At 46.5% G+C, this 14,770-nt stretch overlaps 1 protein-coding gene across 1 annotated transcript; it reads left to right on the top strand.

Annotated features, from left to right (window-relative positions):
- Nucleotides 1–9,811: 9,811 nt before the first annotated feature.
- OXGR1 (oxoglutarate receptor 1) lies at nucleotides 9,812–10,825 on the top strand. Its single transcript, XM_047755718.1, has one exon. It carries the CDS (start codon nucleotides 9,812–9,814, stop codon nucleotides 10,823–10,825), a length of 1,014 nt encoding a protein of 337 aa, XP_047611674.1.
- The last annotated feature ends 3,945 nt before the right edge of the window (nucleotides 10,826–14,770 follow it).

Here is a 14,770-nt window from a genome sequence, read left to right as displayed (position 1 = left end):
TTGGTTCCTTTTTTCAATTTCTAAAGGGATATCCTTTTTTCATAGTGGAAACTTGCTGATATTTGACTTGAACTGAACACCTGACCAAGAGAAAAAATAGTGGATGATAAGGGGCTAAGCACATTTGAAATAGCCCTTGTTACACATCCCAGCTCAAACACTTCTAATGGCTCCCCATTGCCTGTGTAATTAGATACAGGCCGTCCACCACCGTCTGCATTAGTGACCTATTGCTGCGTAACAAATTAGCACATCTTAGTGGCTGAAAACAACACTTGTTTGTTATCTTACCATTTCTGTGAGTCCAGGGTTTGGAGTCCTAGCATGGCTCGGCTGGTCTTCAGCTCAGGGTTTCACCAGGCTGCAATCCAGCTACATGGCTGAGTTCTTACCCCGGGATCAATGCAGAGGTGTCCACATCCACTCCCTGCAGCGTTAGTAGACACGGTTTCCTTCTAGGCTGCAGGATTCGTGATTCTCGGCAGCTTGCTGCCTCGGAGCCGGGGCTGGAGAGAAGGAATTTAGTCTCCCCATTCTACTCTTAGGGCTCATCCATCCCCATTGCTCTTCTAGATGTACTTAGTATTTAATATTCTAGGAAAACTGGACCTCATGTTAGGACCTGAAATGTCCTTCCATCCTTAGCCTCCATATTTTCACATCAATGGACCCCTCCTCCTAAAAGTCCTCCTTAAAAACATCTAGCTTTGTCTAACTCCTACCCAAAGTCCGTCTCAAATATGTGCTGTATTCCTTTTTGAAATGTAACGTTTTGCTAATACTTCCCACAACAGCTGTCAGCCCTGCCGTCTGTTTTGGTTCATTTCGGAGGAATCATCTTTAAGAGGCACTGGCTCCTGCCCAAAAGGTACATCCCAGGAATAGACCATTGGTCTACAGGCTGAACCCCAGACTCTGGAAGGATCCACACTTTATTCCTCCCTTCCTTTCTCTTGATTTTCCAGGCTTAATTTTGTTTTTGCAAAAAACAGCACAGCTCTGCAGCACCTCCTCAGCTTGTTGTGGGTGTCTGGTAGGCCAGGTTGTCATGTGATTGGTTTTCCACATTCTTTCTCTGCTTTAAGGTAGAGCTGCGCTTTGCTGCTAGGAAGTGTTCTCCATCTTCCTCTCTCCATTGGAAGGCTGGCTTCTTATCCCCAGCTGGTCCCTTTATTCAGGAACTGACTTTGGAGAAGGTCTTGTCCAACTTCCGATTTTTGCTTTTTTTTTTTTTCAGATGAAAAGGAACCGCCTTTCCTAGCTAACTGAGTTGCTTTGCAAACACTAAAATTCAGGCCTCAAACTTCCAAAACTCTCTCCCTTCCTCCTCCCTGAAGAAATGTTGTAGGAATCTGAAAGCCACTGCAACAGCTGAATTTGTTGCCTAGGAGAGTATGGATCCAAAGCTTGCTTTATTTAAACAGTGTGTCTTCACTAAGCAATCCATTGTAAAAGCATTAGAAAAAAGTTAACCATGTTTTTAAAAAAATCAAGACAGTTCATCGCATGAAAGTATTGCTGTCATACCAAGACCTACCATGTTGTGGCCAAAGTTACAAAAAAAAGCCTGCCAAAGCTAATAGTGGTGTTTCAAAATTTAGGTCTTATTATCAGGCGGCTATGGTGAGGCCCACATATCAGGAGTTGATTGCCATTGAAAAGGTAGCTTTTAGTACACACAGATCCCAGGAGGAGGGGGCCCACCACACTGTGGGGGGGTGTGCATAGGGAAGTGTCAGAATTGGTTAGGAGGCAGAAGGCAAAGGCGAAGCCTTTGTTGTGGTTTCTGCGGGAAGGACCAGGCAAGGCAGGAATCAGGCTTAGGATTGGCTAGTTTGAATAAGCGGATTTTGGGGGCATAAAGGGCTGACCTAGTCGTATTGTACCTGGTCCTGGGGTCATTAGGGCAGGTAGATGGTGGACCAGAGTGTAAGAGCTCAGTAAAGATGGTGGCTGGGGATATAGGCTCTGAATGGGTTAGTCTGCATCTGCAAGTACCCTCTCTCTAGGAATCGGCTAACTCCAGGAGAGGCAGTCTCTCCAGGCCTGCGAAGTCCCAGATGTCAAAGCATCAGAACACAGAAAAGAAGAGAGGAGGTTAACACAAATGGTCAGGAATGACGGGGAATGAGAGCCAGGGGAGAGGGAAATAGGACAGCCCACTTGTCACCAATGATGTGTTCCTTTCTCATGCGGCTCTGCATGGGAGACTAGCCACATGTTACGCCTCCTTCTTCCCCCGCCTTTGGAAGATGCTTCATGAATTTGCCTTCTCTGCAGAGTCTCATGGGGCTTTTTGGAGCAGGATGCTTTAAGACACAGGTGCTTCATAATTAGAGAAATTCTGAGTATCCAGAGCTAAGCCCCATCCCCTGCTTCAGGGGAACAGTTGCAGCCCATTGCAGGTGGCACTTGTGCTGCCCGAATGGCTGAGAATCTAAATGCTGGAAGCATGTTCTACTGGGGGCTCATTTTAAAAAAGAAAATGCATTTCTGAATCTGGGCAAGAGGCCAATTTTAAAAGGAATTTGAATTTTACCTTCATATAAATCTTTGACTTTTGGTTGGAAAAGACTACTTCAAGATCCTAAATATGAAGTTTAAAACTTAGTCTAAATTAGTAATATCATTTTGTTTTTAAATTTTTTTCTTTTTTTAATTTTTACTTTTTAAATTTTATAATTTTTATTTTTTCCATTATAGTTGATTTACAGTGTTCTGTCCATTTCTACTGTACAGCTAAGTGACCCAGTCCTATCTATATATATATATATATATTTTTTTTTTCTCTCACATTATCCATCAGGTCACATCATTTTCTAAGGCAAGTTGTTTTAAAGGTACATCAATTATGTTATTCTCTTTCGTCAGAGACATTTAAGATTTTTTTTTTTTTTCTGCACATGGATGCTTTCTTGGTGAGCATTTCAAGTTGTCGTAAGAAGTGAAATTTATAGATAAATACTGAAAGATAAAGAAGGCAATAGCTCCACACATCATTTTGTCGATGGAGCCAGTTTAGAGTGTTGGACTACAGCACGTTGTTTTCTGGTGGAGCAGGGGCTCCGATCAGGTGGTCCAGCTGCCCCCAGCACGGCACGTAGTCAGGACAGAGGGCCAGGCCTTGGTCTTACGCAGCTGCCCTGGCCTTGTGCTCAGGCTTGTCCCTTGGCCATCTCTCATTCTCAGTGACTTCCTTTGTAAAGTGAGACCACAGCAATGGGTTTTTTAACAGATTTTTTTTTTAATTATGGGTAAACTACACATGACAGAAACATACCGTCTTAACCATGTTTAAGTGTGCAGTTGCGTGGCCCTAGTACATTCACACTGTGGCGCCACCATCGTTGTCGTCCATCCACAGAACTATTTTCACCTTTCAAAACTGAACTCTGGGCGTTCCCGTCGGGGCACGTCGGAAACACATCCGACTAGGAACCGTGAGGTTTCAGGTTTGATCCCTGGCCTCACTCAGTGGGTTAAGGATCCGGCCTTGCCGTGAGCTGTGGTGTAGGTCGCAGACTTGGCTCAGATCCTGCGTTGCTGTGGCTGTGGTGTAGGTTGGAGGCTACAGCTCTGATTTGACCCCTAGCCTGGGAACCTCTACATGCTGCAGGCGCGGCCCTAAAAAAGCAATTAAAAAAAAAAAGTGAACTCTGTACCCATTAAACAAACATTTCCCATTCCGTCTATTTCCAGCCCCTGGCAACCACCATTCGGTTTTGTGTCTCTATGAATTTGACTGCGCTAAGTATCTCATGTAAGCAGAATCATACAGTGTTTGTCCTCTTGTAAGTGGTTTATGTCACTGAGCATAAGGTCCTCAAGATTCTCCCATGTTGTAGCATGTGTCAGAATGTCCTTCCTTTCTAAGACTGAATAATAGTTCATTATGTGTACATCCTGCATTTTATTTATCCATTCATCCACCTTTGGGCATTGGGGGGTTGCTCCCACATTTTGACTATTGTGAATAATGCTGCTATGAACATGGATGTACAAATCTCTCTTTGAATTCCTGTTTTTGGTTCTTTGGGGAATACACTCAGAGTGGAATTGCTGGATCATAATTGGTTTTTAATTTTTGATGAACCGTTTTACTATTTGCAGTATGATGTAGTTGCACCATTTGACATTCCAAGGACTGCGTGTTTTAAAATGTCCCTTCCATGTCTAAAAGTCTAAGACCAAGTACTTGTTTTTAAATAATCGCTTTAAGCCATTTCCTCTTGATCTGGAAAGCTTGATCACCAAGGGAAAAATGTATAAATGTCTTTTACTCCGGAAAGCTTTTCTTGACCTCACTTTCTCTTACAATTGAATCATGTTCCCTCACAGAGCGCTTATTTACCGGAATCAAACCAGAATCACTTTTGAAATTCATTTTGATTTTGCTCAGGAATATGAGTTCCTGCAGGGCAGAGATCAAATCTTACTCTTCTTTAGCTCCCAGTGCCCAGCCCAGAACAGTCGAGCAGCAAATGTCTGTGGAATGAATGTGTGGACGGATTGGAACAAAAGAGGACCAAAGAATTCCAAGTGAGGAATTGAGGAAGTGACTGAAAGGAGTAAAATTGGAGAAGGAGTTTTCTCGGAATGCAAAACCTTTCCTGAGAGAGGCAGGGACTCAAATAATGATAATGACCAGCATACTAATAAAAGTATCTAAAATAGAGCATTGTCCAACCGTCAGGGTGGACCTCCTCAGTTGGGCTCTGGGATGCCCAGTTCACCATCCTCGTCCTGCAGGCCGGCCTGCCTGGAAGGTGGACGCGTTGTTTTAATGAGCACGGAAGTGCAGAAGGGGCACTTGATGCACAGCCACCCTGGAGCACAGAAGGGGCTTCCTCCCCACCTCCCCATTAGGCAATGCAGGTCCCTCCCCTTTGATGCTGCCAGGGAGCTCAGAGTCCAGCGATTCAGAGCCCAACTCTCTTGCTTGAAGGGGCCACGTTTCAGGGAAGGGACAGCATTATGGCCGGAGGACTGGGTCCCACATCTGGAGACTGGCCAGGTGCTCTTCCCACAATTACAAACTGTTTTTTACATGGCCTTGCTGAGCAGCTGCAGGGCCTGTAATAAGATACAGAGAAAAGACACTCGAGTGGAGGGCTTCAATTTAGAGGGCCAGAATTTAAGTCACTTCCATCCCATACTAAATAAAAGGCCCTGAACAGTGGTTAAGCAGGTGTTAGTTCTGGACTCAGAACAGGACCGCAGCCATCCATCCTAGGGCAGGAACCCTTCTGCCAGGCTGTTTTCTGCCCTTCCACAAAAACTCCCTTTGGGCGGTTTCCAGCAAAACGTCTTCGAGAATGTCCAGAGGTCCCCAGAGAGGAAGCTGCTGCCCTGCGCTGGCCACGAAAGTGGGCGAGGGGGATGCTGGCCATTGGGCGGAACCGAGAGCGCACCTGCTTCGTGCGCTGGGAGCGGTGGGAGGGGCAGGGGCGGCGCGCGGGGCTCTGCTCGGACCATCCCGCCGACCTGGGGAAGCCTCGCTCCGACGGCCACTCGGGGGTGACGGTGGCCGCGCCTGGGGTGCCAGGTGAGCCGCGATAGGGGGTGCGGGGCGCCGGGGGCGGGAGGGAAGGCGCAGAGTGCTGGGGATCTGCACTGATCCGGGAATGGGATCGCGAGGCGCTCTGAGCCTGGCGGGGCAGAGCCTCCGGACACGTCTCTGCTCCAAGACCAGGCTAAGGCAGAGTCTCGGGCCCCAAGTTCCCTCTGTGGCAGCAGCATTGCAGTCCGCATCCTGGCAGGGAGCGGGGGCGCTTGGGGAAAAATAAAAGCCAAGAATGGCCAGAGATGGTCTCAGGGATGCCTGGGAATGTTCCAGACTAGTGACTTCATCAGTACGTTTTCCAAGTGTGCGGCCTTTGCGGGGCCTTTGGGGGCAGAGACTTCATCGCTGACAGGATAGATTCTGCCGTCCGGATGCATCTCTAGCTCACCCTGGATGCCCAAGACACTGCCCCACGACCTCCCGCAGCAGGCAACCTTCCCTCCCAACCGCCTTTATCTTGTCTTGTTGCTTTGTTTCCTTGCTATCGATTAAGAACTAATTTAGGATAGCTTCTAACCCTCCAAATTGCATGTGGAAAAATCATGTGTCCATTTGTGTATTCTCGTAGATTTTATTTAATTGGAGAATATTAAATATCAAATAGCTAAAATCGTAGATTTGGGCCCCCTCCGCAAGGTGTCAGGATACCTGAGTTGCAGATTTGTATTCGCAATTTGGGTTCGACGGAAGAGTTGGGGAGAGGGCAGAGTCCTTCTGGATTCAGGGAGGACAGCATTCACCATCTGCACAAACCTGTCCGCAGTAAGCACTGGTCTGTTTTCCACCGGTACAGGGTTACATTAGCTTACAGACAGGTGGGTGCGGACGCCCAGATGAATCTTCGCGAATGAAAGGTCCGTCCAAGCTTCTTCTTGGTAACCACATGCAGCATCAGCTGTGGAGTTTCCGAGGACTCCGAGGGAAGGTGAGAGCAGCAGTGTTTCAAGATTCCACCTCCCTGGTCCTCGGCAACTTGGGTAAAGGGGTGGAGAATGACATTCGCTTAGAGCAGCACCAGAAAAACCCAGGGAGTGTGGAGGGGGGAGCTGCAGTGGAGTTGGAGGTGGGGTTGCCAGGTAGGGCGTTTGCTACAAAATTCAGATACCCTAGAAGATTCACATTGCGTCATTAATCCCACTTGACTGTTCCCCCCAAGTGGGTAAGAACCCTGGGTGGACGTCAGGTAGCAGATGCTGCGCCTTGAGTAGATACCATGTCTGGTCTGGTCTTCTTTAGCCACAGAAGCTTGGAACCCTCAGTCTGTGAAGTTCATGGGCGGCTGGCCATTAGGATAGCGCTCCTGGGCTGTGCATTCCCAAAACACTGACATCCTGCAGCTAGCCTCACACAATCACAGTCTCTTCCCAATTTCAGAGAGAAAAAGAAAAAAAAAAAAAGAGTAGAGGCTGCAGTGATAAGCTTTTTCCGTTATAACAAAGCTCCCAAGATGTTGGTGCTTGCTTTTCTTGGTGTGGCATCTAGTTCGGTTAAGACCTGTCCTTCTGGTCAGGCTGAAGCTTAGTAGATCATTATTTCTGGTTTAGAAAGAGTCCCAAGGTCCTGGGAGGTCTGTATTCCTCGTGTGATTGAGATCCACTGTCGTGGCAAAGCGTAGGGAATACGCCACGTGATTCCCTGCTGTCCTTTGGATGGAAATGCCTCCTTTGTGGGCATCTGGGGCTCTGGGGGCGGCGATGAGTTACGCAGGACTCTGGGACAGACGAGGAAAGAAACTGCCTCATTCTACATGGCTCACAGCCTCGATCAGCGTTTCTCTCCTGTTCTTAACTTCACCTGTGTTTTGTCAACTCAAACTCTCAGGGAGGTTTAGGGGAGAGGGGTGACATTTCTTAGTCGGTTCCTCCCCCCTTGCACTTGGCCAGCCAGTCTTCGGTAAATCCCAACTTGCACTGTTGCTTTTCAAAACAATAAGGTGGTTGCTTCTCCCGACAACCTGCCTTTTCCTGATATGAGGGCGGTTTAAAACGACCCCATAACACGGCAGGGGGTTATTGGCAAAGACAGAAAATTAATTTTGCTTTTTACTTGAAAAGCCATTAAGGAACCAGACTTGTTTTTTCTTTTGGGTAGCAGTGGCTGGTTCACTAGCTCTTCAGCCCAAGGTAAATTGTGCTGATGTTACTTCTGATTCTTTCATTCAGCACGTGCCTATTGAGGCCCTCTGTGTGTGGGCCCCTGCCCTGCGAGGTGACTTCCTGTTTCTGCTTTCAAGGAGCAGACAGCCAGGCGGCATGGTCTTCTTGCATCTTGACTTGCTGAAAACAGACTTCAGGAAGTGCTGCTTCAGAGACTCCCTGACTGCGACCATTTACTTTTGGGTTCCAATGACTGCCTTCTACCCATGCATGAGCCCATTGTGGCTTTTGGCCAAGAAAAAGGCTACCCACTGTGATCTCCTGGCCTCACAGCACCCTGGCTGGTCAGCAGGGCCTGACTCCTGTCACCCCTGGTTCTGTGTCAGTGGTAGTTCTACAAAGAGCATTGCCAGTGAGAGTAAATGAATTGGACAGGGAGAGACACATTCACTCTTGGTCAAGAATCCGTGGCCCCAGGTAGCACCGGCCTCTCCCATGAGGCTCCTGATTGCTGCCCTCGTCACCTCTCCCAGGTCTCAGTGCCCGGCAGGTTTCCTAACCCTGAACATTCAGAAACTATACATGTTTAAATGCATTCTGACATTTCTCTTGAAACCTCTTGAACTCTGTCAGACCCCAGGGCCTTTGCACATGCTACTCCTTTTGCCTGGAGCACCTTCTCTCTCTCTTGCTAGTTTCTGCTTAAATGTTCCCTCCTAATGACATTCCTTTAGTGCCCCCTCCCGTTCTCCAGGTGGCTGTTCCCTCCCTTCTTAGTAATATCAGTAGCCTTGTACTATTCATCTATCAGAGGACTCTGGTTAACAACCACCTAACATTTATTTAGCACTTATTTTGTCCCAGTAGTGCTCAAAGAGCTTTTCTTGTCTTTTTTGATATATCGATAGTTCCACGAGGTAGAGTTTTATTTTGTTAAAATAATTCCTCTGTCCATCTCCCCAAGTAGCCTGTGATAGTGGCTTGTACATCTGTGTGTGTTATTCGTTTTGTATCTTTAGGACCTGGCAGAGGGCCTAATTAAGACACAGTGGGCACTCCTTAAATAAGTAAGTGGATGCATTTTACCAACAGCTATTTACATCCGAATAATGAGCTAATTGTGAGTGCGTCTTCTTTTAAATTATCTTCATGCAGAAATTTACAGTCAAAATTTTAGAAAACTCCAGTAAGCAAGAAGAAAGTTAAAATCTCACTCCTCTCAGACCTAAGCAACTTGCTTAGAGACACACAACTACCTACTGGCTAGACAGAACCAGAGTCAGGCCTGTGTGGCCATAGAGCCCTAACTGTTTACCCTGCGTGAAGCTGTGGCTCCTCCTCTCCCTGCCAACACCCTCCCCCCCCACAACAGGAGCAGGTTACAGTAGCAACTCAAATGAGCTGGGAGGGCTGAAATTTGCAAATGAAATCTGCCAGACCTATAGTGTTGGAATGTATGAGGTCTTCAATTTTAAAATGTCTGGTATTCCATCTTTCCACGCCTTTCACTTCCTCTTCCACCCTTCAGTTGGGTGCTGCAGAGGGAGAGGCAGCACAGTGAGGCAAGGTGGAAAGAGAATGGATCACAAGTCAGAAAAACACAGGTTCGAATCCCAGCTGTCTCACTAGGCTGTGTTACCAGAGACAGGTTGCGGTTTTCATCTCTTCTATAAAATAGAAATAATAAGAAATACCTCTCAGCGGTCGTGATGGTGAGGTGCCTCATGCATGATTCATGATGCGTCTTGTCTCATTGTTGGGTTTCTAATGGTGGTACCCTAGAGCTCACCCCAAAAGCAACCTGGCCAAATTGTTTTCTGCAGCTATATGTGGGGTATCCCCCCCCATTCCTTCATTTTAATTCTCATGGTAATTTAATTTTGATATTATTGTTAGATGTCTTTAGTAACTTGCCTTACAGTCATTTTCTTAGAAATTCAATTTCTTCTTTACAAGGTTTCTTTGGAGATTAAAGAGAAAGAAGTGGCAAATTTAGGCCGTTAGAGCAATTTTCATTTCAAAGTGCATCATTGTTTTCATTACCCTGCCATGGATGCCTCTTCTGTTTTTCTTTATCAGCGAGTTACTTTCTCTCGATTCCTATTGCCAAACTGAACTCTCTTGTTTTCTTGCAAGATGAAAGGAGACAACCATGAACGAGCTGCTAGATGACTCTGTAAATGCTTCTGATTTCCCTGATTATGCAGCCGCTCTTGGAAATTGCACTGATGAAAAGATCCCACTCAAGAGGCACTACCTCCCTGTAATCTATAGCATCATCTTCCTGGTGGGCTTTCCCGGGAACGCAGTCGCCATTTCCACGTACGTCTTCAAAATGCGGCCCTGGAGAAGCAGCACCATCATCCTGCTGAACCTGGCCTGCACCGACCTGCTCTATCTCACCAGCCTCCCCTTCCTGATTCACTACTACGCCAGCGGCGAGAACTGGATCTTTGGCGACTTCATGTGCAAGTTTATCCGCTTCGGCTTCCATTTCAACCTGTACAGCAGCATCCTCCTCCTCACCTGTTTCAGCATCTTCCGCTACGTTGTCATCATCCACCCGATGAGCTGCTTTTCCATGCACACGACTCGGTGGGCCGTGGTGGCCTGCGCCGTGGTGTGGATCGTTTCGCTGGTGGCCGTCATGCCCATGACCTTCCTGATCACATCGACCACCAGGACCAACAGGTCTGCCTGCCTCGACCTCACGAGCTCGGATGACCTCACAGCCATCAAATGGTACAACCTGATTTTGACGGCGACCACGTTCTGCCTCCCGTTGGTGATAGTGACGCTTTGCTATACGACGATCCTCTACACCCTCACCCAGGGCCCTCAGACGCACAGCTGCCTTAAGCAGAAAGCTCGGAGGCTGACCATTCTGCTGCTCCTCGTGTTTTATATATGCTTTTTGCCCTTCCACATCTTAAGGGTCGTTCGGATCGAATCTCGCCTGCTTTCCATCAGCTGCTCCACCGAGAGTCAGATCCACGAGGCGTACATCGTTTCTAGACCGCTGGCCGCCCTCAACACCTTTGGCAACCTGTTGCTGTATGTGGCGGTCGGCAACAACTTCCAGCAGGCCGTCTGCTCGATGGTGAGGTGCACAGCAGGTGGGAACCTGGAGCAAGGGAAGAAAATCAGTCAGTCAAACAACCCCTGAAGCACTTGCTGTACTCAGCCAAAGGGAAATGCGGATACCTCTTCTGTAACTTCTAAGAAGTCCGGACTCTCTCCCGCAGCGGAACTCTTGGAAAACAGTGCACTCTCAGGTAGCCGTGTGCCCAAGCCAGGGCAGGGCTGCTGTGAGTTCTTTGTCATCTGCTTATTGGGATCCTTCCTTGGGTAGATGTAAGCATGGGATTGATGCAGATCGGTCAAGTGTTCAGATGTAGAATAGGAGCCATCGGGACTCAGGGCCATTTGAGTGACATCTAGTCTCACCAACTTTATATGTATGTAGTTTTACACACACACACACGTATATAGTGTGTAAATTAAAATTCACCCGCTAGCCCTAGATCTCCAATATTTAATGCCATGATAAGAGAAAGCCAATCTTTTCACGTGTAGCTTCTTGCTTCTTTATACCGAGGTCTGTTAGTACTGAGCCCCTAAAACTACTCAAGGCATTATTTGTATAGTTTTCAATACTTGCTTTTTTTTTTTTTTGTTATTGTTGTTGTTGTTGTTGTTGCTATTTCTTGGGCCGCTCCCGCGGCATATGGAGGTTCCCAGGCTAGGGGTTGAATCGGAGCTGTAGCCACCGGCCTACGCCAGAGCCACAGCAACGCGGGATCCGAGCCGCGTCTGCAACCTACACCACCGCTCACGGCAACGCCGGATCGTTAACCCACTGAGCAAGGGCAGGGACCGAACCCACAACCTCATGGTTCCTAGTCGGATTCGTTAACCACTGTGCCACGACGGGAACTCCAATACTTGCTTTTTAAAAAATTTCATATCTTTACAATTTTTTCAAACTTTGTGATTATTAAACTGTGTTTTTCACCAGGCCTTAGTCAATTTTGTAGACTAAAGCTGGCCAGTACGATACACCCGAGACAATTCAACGATGTCCATGCGAATATACCTAAAAGGAACACCTGCCAGATATTTTTATCCATTGTTGTAGGTTCTTTTAAAAGCTGTTATTGAATTTGTAAAAATTATCAATTTGTACTGGTCATTATTGGCATGTCCTGGGGAAGAAAGAGCACTTTGGGGGGGAGCAGAAGTACTTTTCAATATTATGTGTATTTTGGGTGTTAAATAAAATCTAACATTGTTTTAATTTCTCCGGGAACATATTCTGGGAAAAACTCTCTTTTATATACCTTCTCATTTGTGCCTCTCTTGAAAATGTGTTCTCTGTTATAATAGCTAAAGCTATTTTTGAATTATGTGTATTTAATTAGCACTAAATGTAAATATTTGAGAAAATGCCTAGTCTGGATGGTCAAAACCCTGGTAAATGTGTTGATACCATTAATAAACTAATTTTAAATCACTGGATAGGCTGGTAAGAGTTTCCTGTGAAAAATGCAGCTTTACCACCATTACATTTACATGAAGCTTATGTTCTCCATGTTGACAGAACAAATACAATTTTAAGAATCCGTTCTAGAAGAAGGCTGGAATAGATGATTTGAACAGAGGAAAGGATCCTGTAGGAAGTCTTCATGGTTTTCAGGCTCTTCTGGGATCTAACATCTGACTTGGGCTTCAGTGAGCATGCGTGTCAGGAAGCTCCCGGCATCGAGGGAGAAAGAAGAAAGGCAGTGACTCAGTACATGAACTTTCCTGGATGATGTGCTTTCTCCATCCACTCCCTTCGGAGCCGTCTCCTTCTGGGCCTTTTTACCGCATGTGGAATGAGCTGTTTCACCAGAGAGCCAGCCTCGGCCATCCGCTCAGCTGCACAGCATGGAGTTGCAATCAAAGGCCCACTTAGAACCCAGAAGCTCGGTAGCTCTCCCCTCCCCCTCTCCGATGCCCAGCCCGGTTCTGGGGCCATCGCCGAAGTGTGATCACAGCAGCCTTTAAACCGTTGTTGCGATTCTAGCCCTGGGCACAAGCCCCTTGCCCTTCTCTCTCTCACTCTGTTTCTTATTCCAAAGATTTCACCCACCACAGAAAAGCCACCTCGGTCTCCATCTCAATCTCAGCTTGTCTCCGTCGCTGCTTTTATCCTTTCCCTTCTTCCCGGCAATTTGGAGAACAACACGTCATCTCTCTCTCTGATGCTGATTCTTGCCACCGTGTCGCTGGCCCATGTTCTGCTCTCTTAGGGACTTGCTCCAATATTCAGTCCCATTTTCTCACATGTTCAACGTTTCTCTTATCTGGATAGTCGACCTTAGCTTGGGAACGTGCATGATTTTCCTTTATCCTTGGAATACCTTTCCTGATTCAGCAACTCTGTCCTTCTCTTATCTGACCGGTTCCCTGTAGGTGTGGTCAAGTGCAGGTGACTGTCTGCCCTCCAGGGTTCTGCTGATAGAATATCATCACAAAGAGCCAAGCTCAATTCGATTCAAAGGGTCAGTTTTCTTTTCCAAAGTAAAGAGCTCTGGGTTAATTGTGCTTCAGGATGCAGTTTGGAACTGAGGCCAAAAAAGAGATTGGTGGTGCTTCGGAGACTAGAAAGGGACCCGAATGCCCTTTGCCCAGTTCACCCAGTTGGAGGTAGGGAAAGTATAAGAACAAAAGAGCAGAGCTCTGACCGACTGTCAGAGAGGGAGCTGCCCGATCTGCTCACAGCTCATGGACTGGAAGCCGAATCAGGCTCTCTGCCCCTGTGGGCTGGGAATCTAGACACATCTGCTCGTAACTTTGTAGACAGTATCTCCTCCACTTCGCTTTTCACTTCACATCAGGGGAATTTTCAGATAATCACAAGACTGGAGAAATTAGCAGTTGCCCTCATATACCCGTGCCTTAATTTTACCACTAATCAACATCCTACCATTCTTGCTTCATCTTCCCTTCCCACCTTTTTTTTGCTAGAATATTCAAAAGCCAATCCTTGAAAACTTTTTAGTCTTGCCTATAAATGCTTTGATTTGTTTCAAAACAGATGAAACCAAAACAAGATTAAAAAATGTTTCCTAAAAATGGTTATCTCATATCTAATCCACATTTTCTTTCTCCTGGTTGCCTCAAAAGAATTGTTTGTTTGTTTCAGATCAGGATCCAAACAAGGTCTGTGTATTACATTTGGTTGATAAGTCTGTTAAATTTCTTTTAATCCATTAGAATTTTTAATCTATTGCCATTTATTTTATCTATTTTAATTTTAACCTATTTTAATTTTTATTTATTTAAATAAAATAAATTATTTAATCTATTGCCATTTATTTATTAAAAAACAAGTTATTTGCCCCATGAAATTTTCCACATTGTGGGTGTGGCTGCTTGAATTCCGTTTCGATGTGTATCATGGTCCTCCAAGCCGCGTGTCTCCGGTAAATTGGAAGGTTAGATGCTCACTCCTTCCTCCCCCCCAACCTCCTTCTCCCCTTCCTTTTTTTTTTCTCCTCCCCTTCCTTCTTTCCTCTCTTTTTCAGAAGCACTGACCCATCCGAAGAGGTGCGTAGTGTCTACCAACCCTCTGTGGAGTGACTGAGCGGGGTTTCAGGAAGTCTCAGCCTGATTCTTTGAACATAAACTTCTCCTGCCTCCTCTGCTTCCATAGCTTTCCAGCCCCTGCCTCTTGTTGTCACGATCCACAAGGCATTTCCCAGTGGCCACTTTTCAAATTCTAACATCGTTCTCCTTTCTTAGCCATGGCTTTTCTGTTAAGGTCTTTGCCCCTCAACTCCCTTTACCCTTTCTGCTCTAAACTTAGGTCCGCCGCTCTATGCGCCAAGTAAGGCATAGAAACATCTAGGGGAGCTGCCTCTCCAGCATTTCTTCCATGATAGTGTAAGTGTGGACAGAAGTTTTGGAAGAATTTCCTTTCACTGTGAGCCTCATCTTGTTCTTTAAGTCTTCGGGGTTGACAGCCTTGCCTGCCATCCGCAGGGCTGGAGCTGCCCCCTTGCAGAAGGAGCTTCTCAGAGGAGTTTGCTTTACTGCTGCCAGGCTTCTCCTCCAAACCCACTGT

The sequence above is a fragment of the Phacochoerus africanus genome, chromosome 13 (assembly GCF_016906955.1).
Source record: "Phacochoerus africanus isolate WHEZ1 chromosome 13, ROS_Pafr_v1, whole genome shotgun sequence".
NCBI lineage: Eukaryota > Metazoa > Chordata > Mammalia > Artiodactyla > Suidae > Phacochoerus > Phacochoerus africanus.
This window is presented reverse-complemented; position numbering and strand designations above follow the sequence as displayed.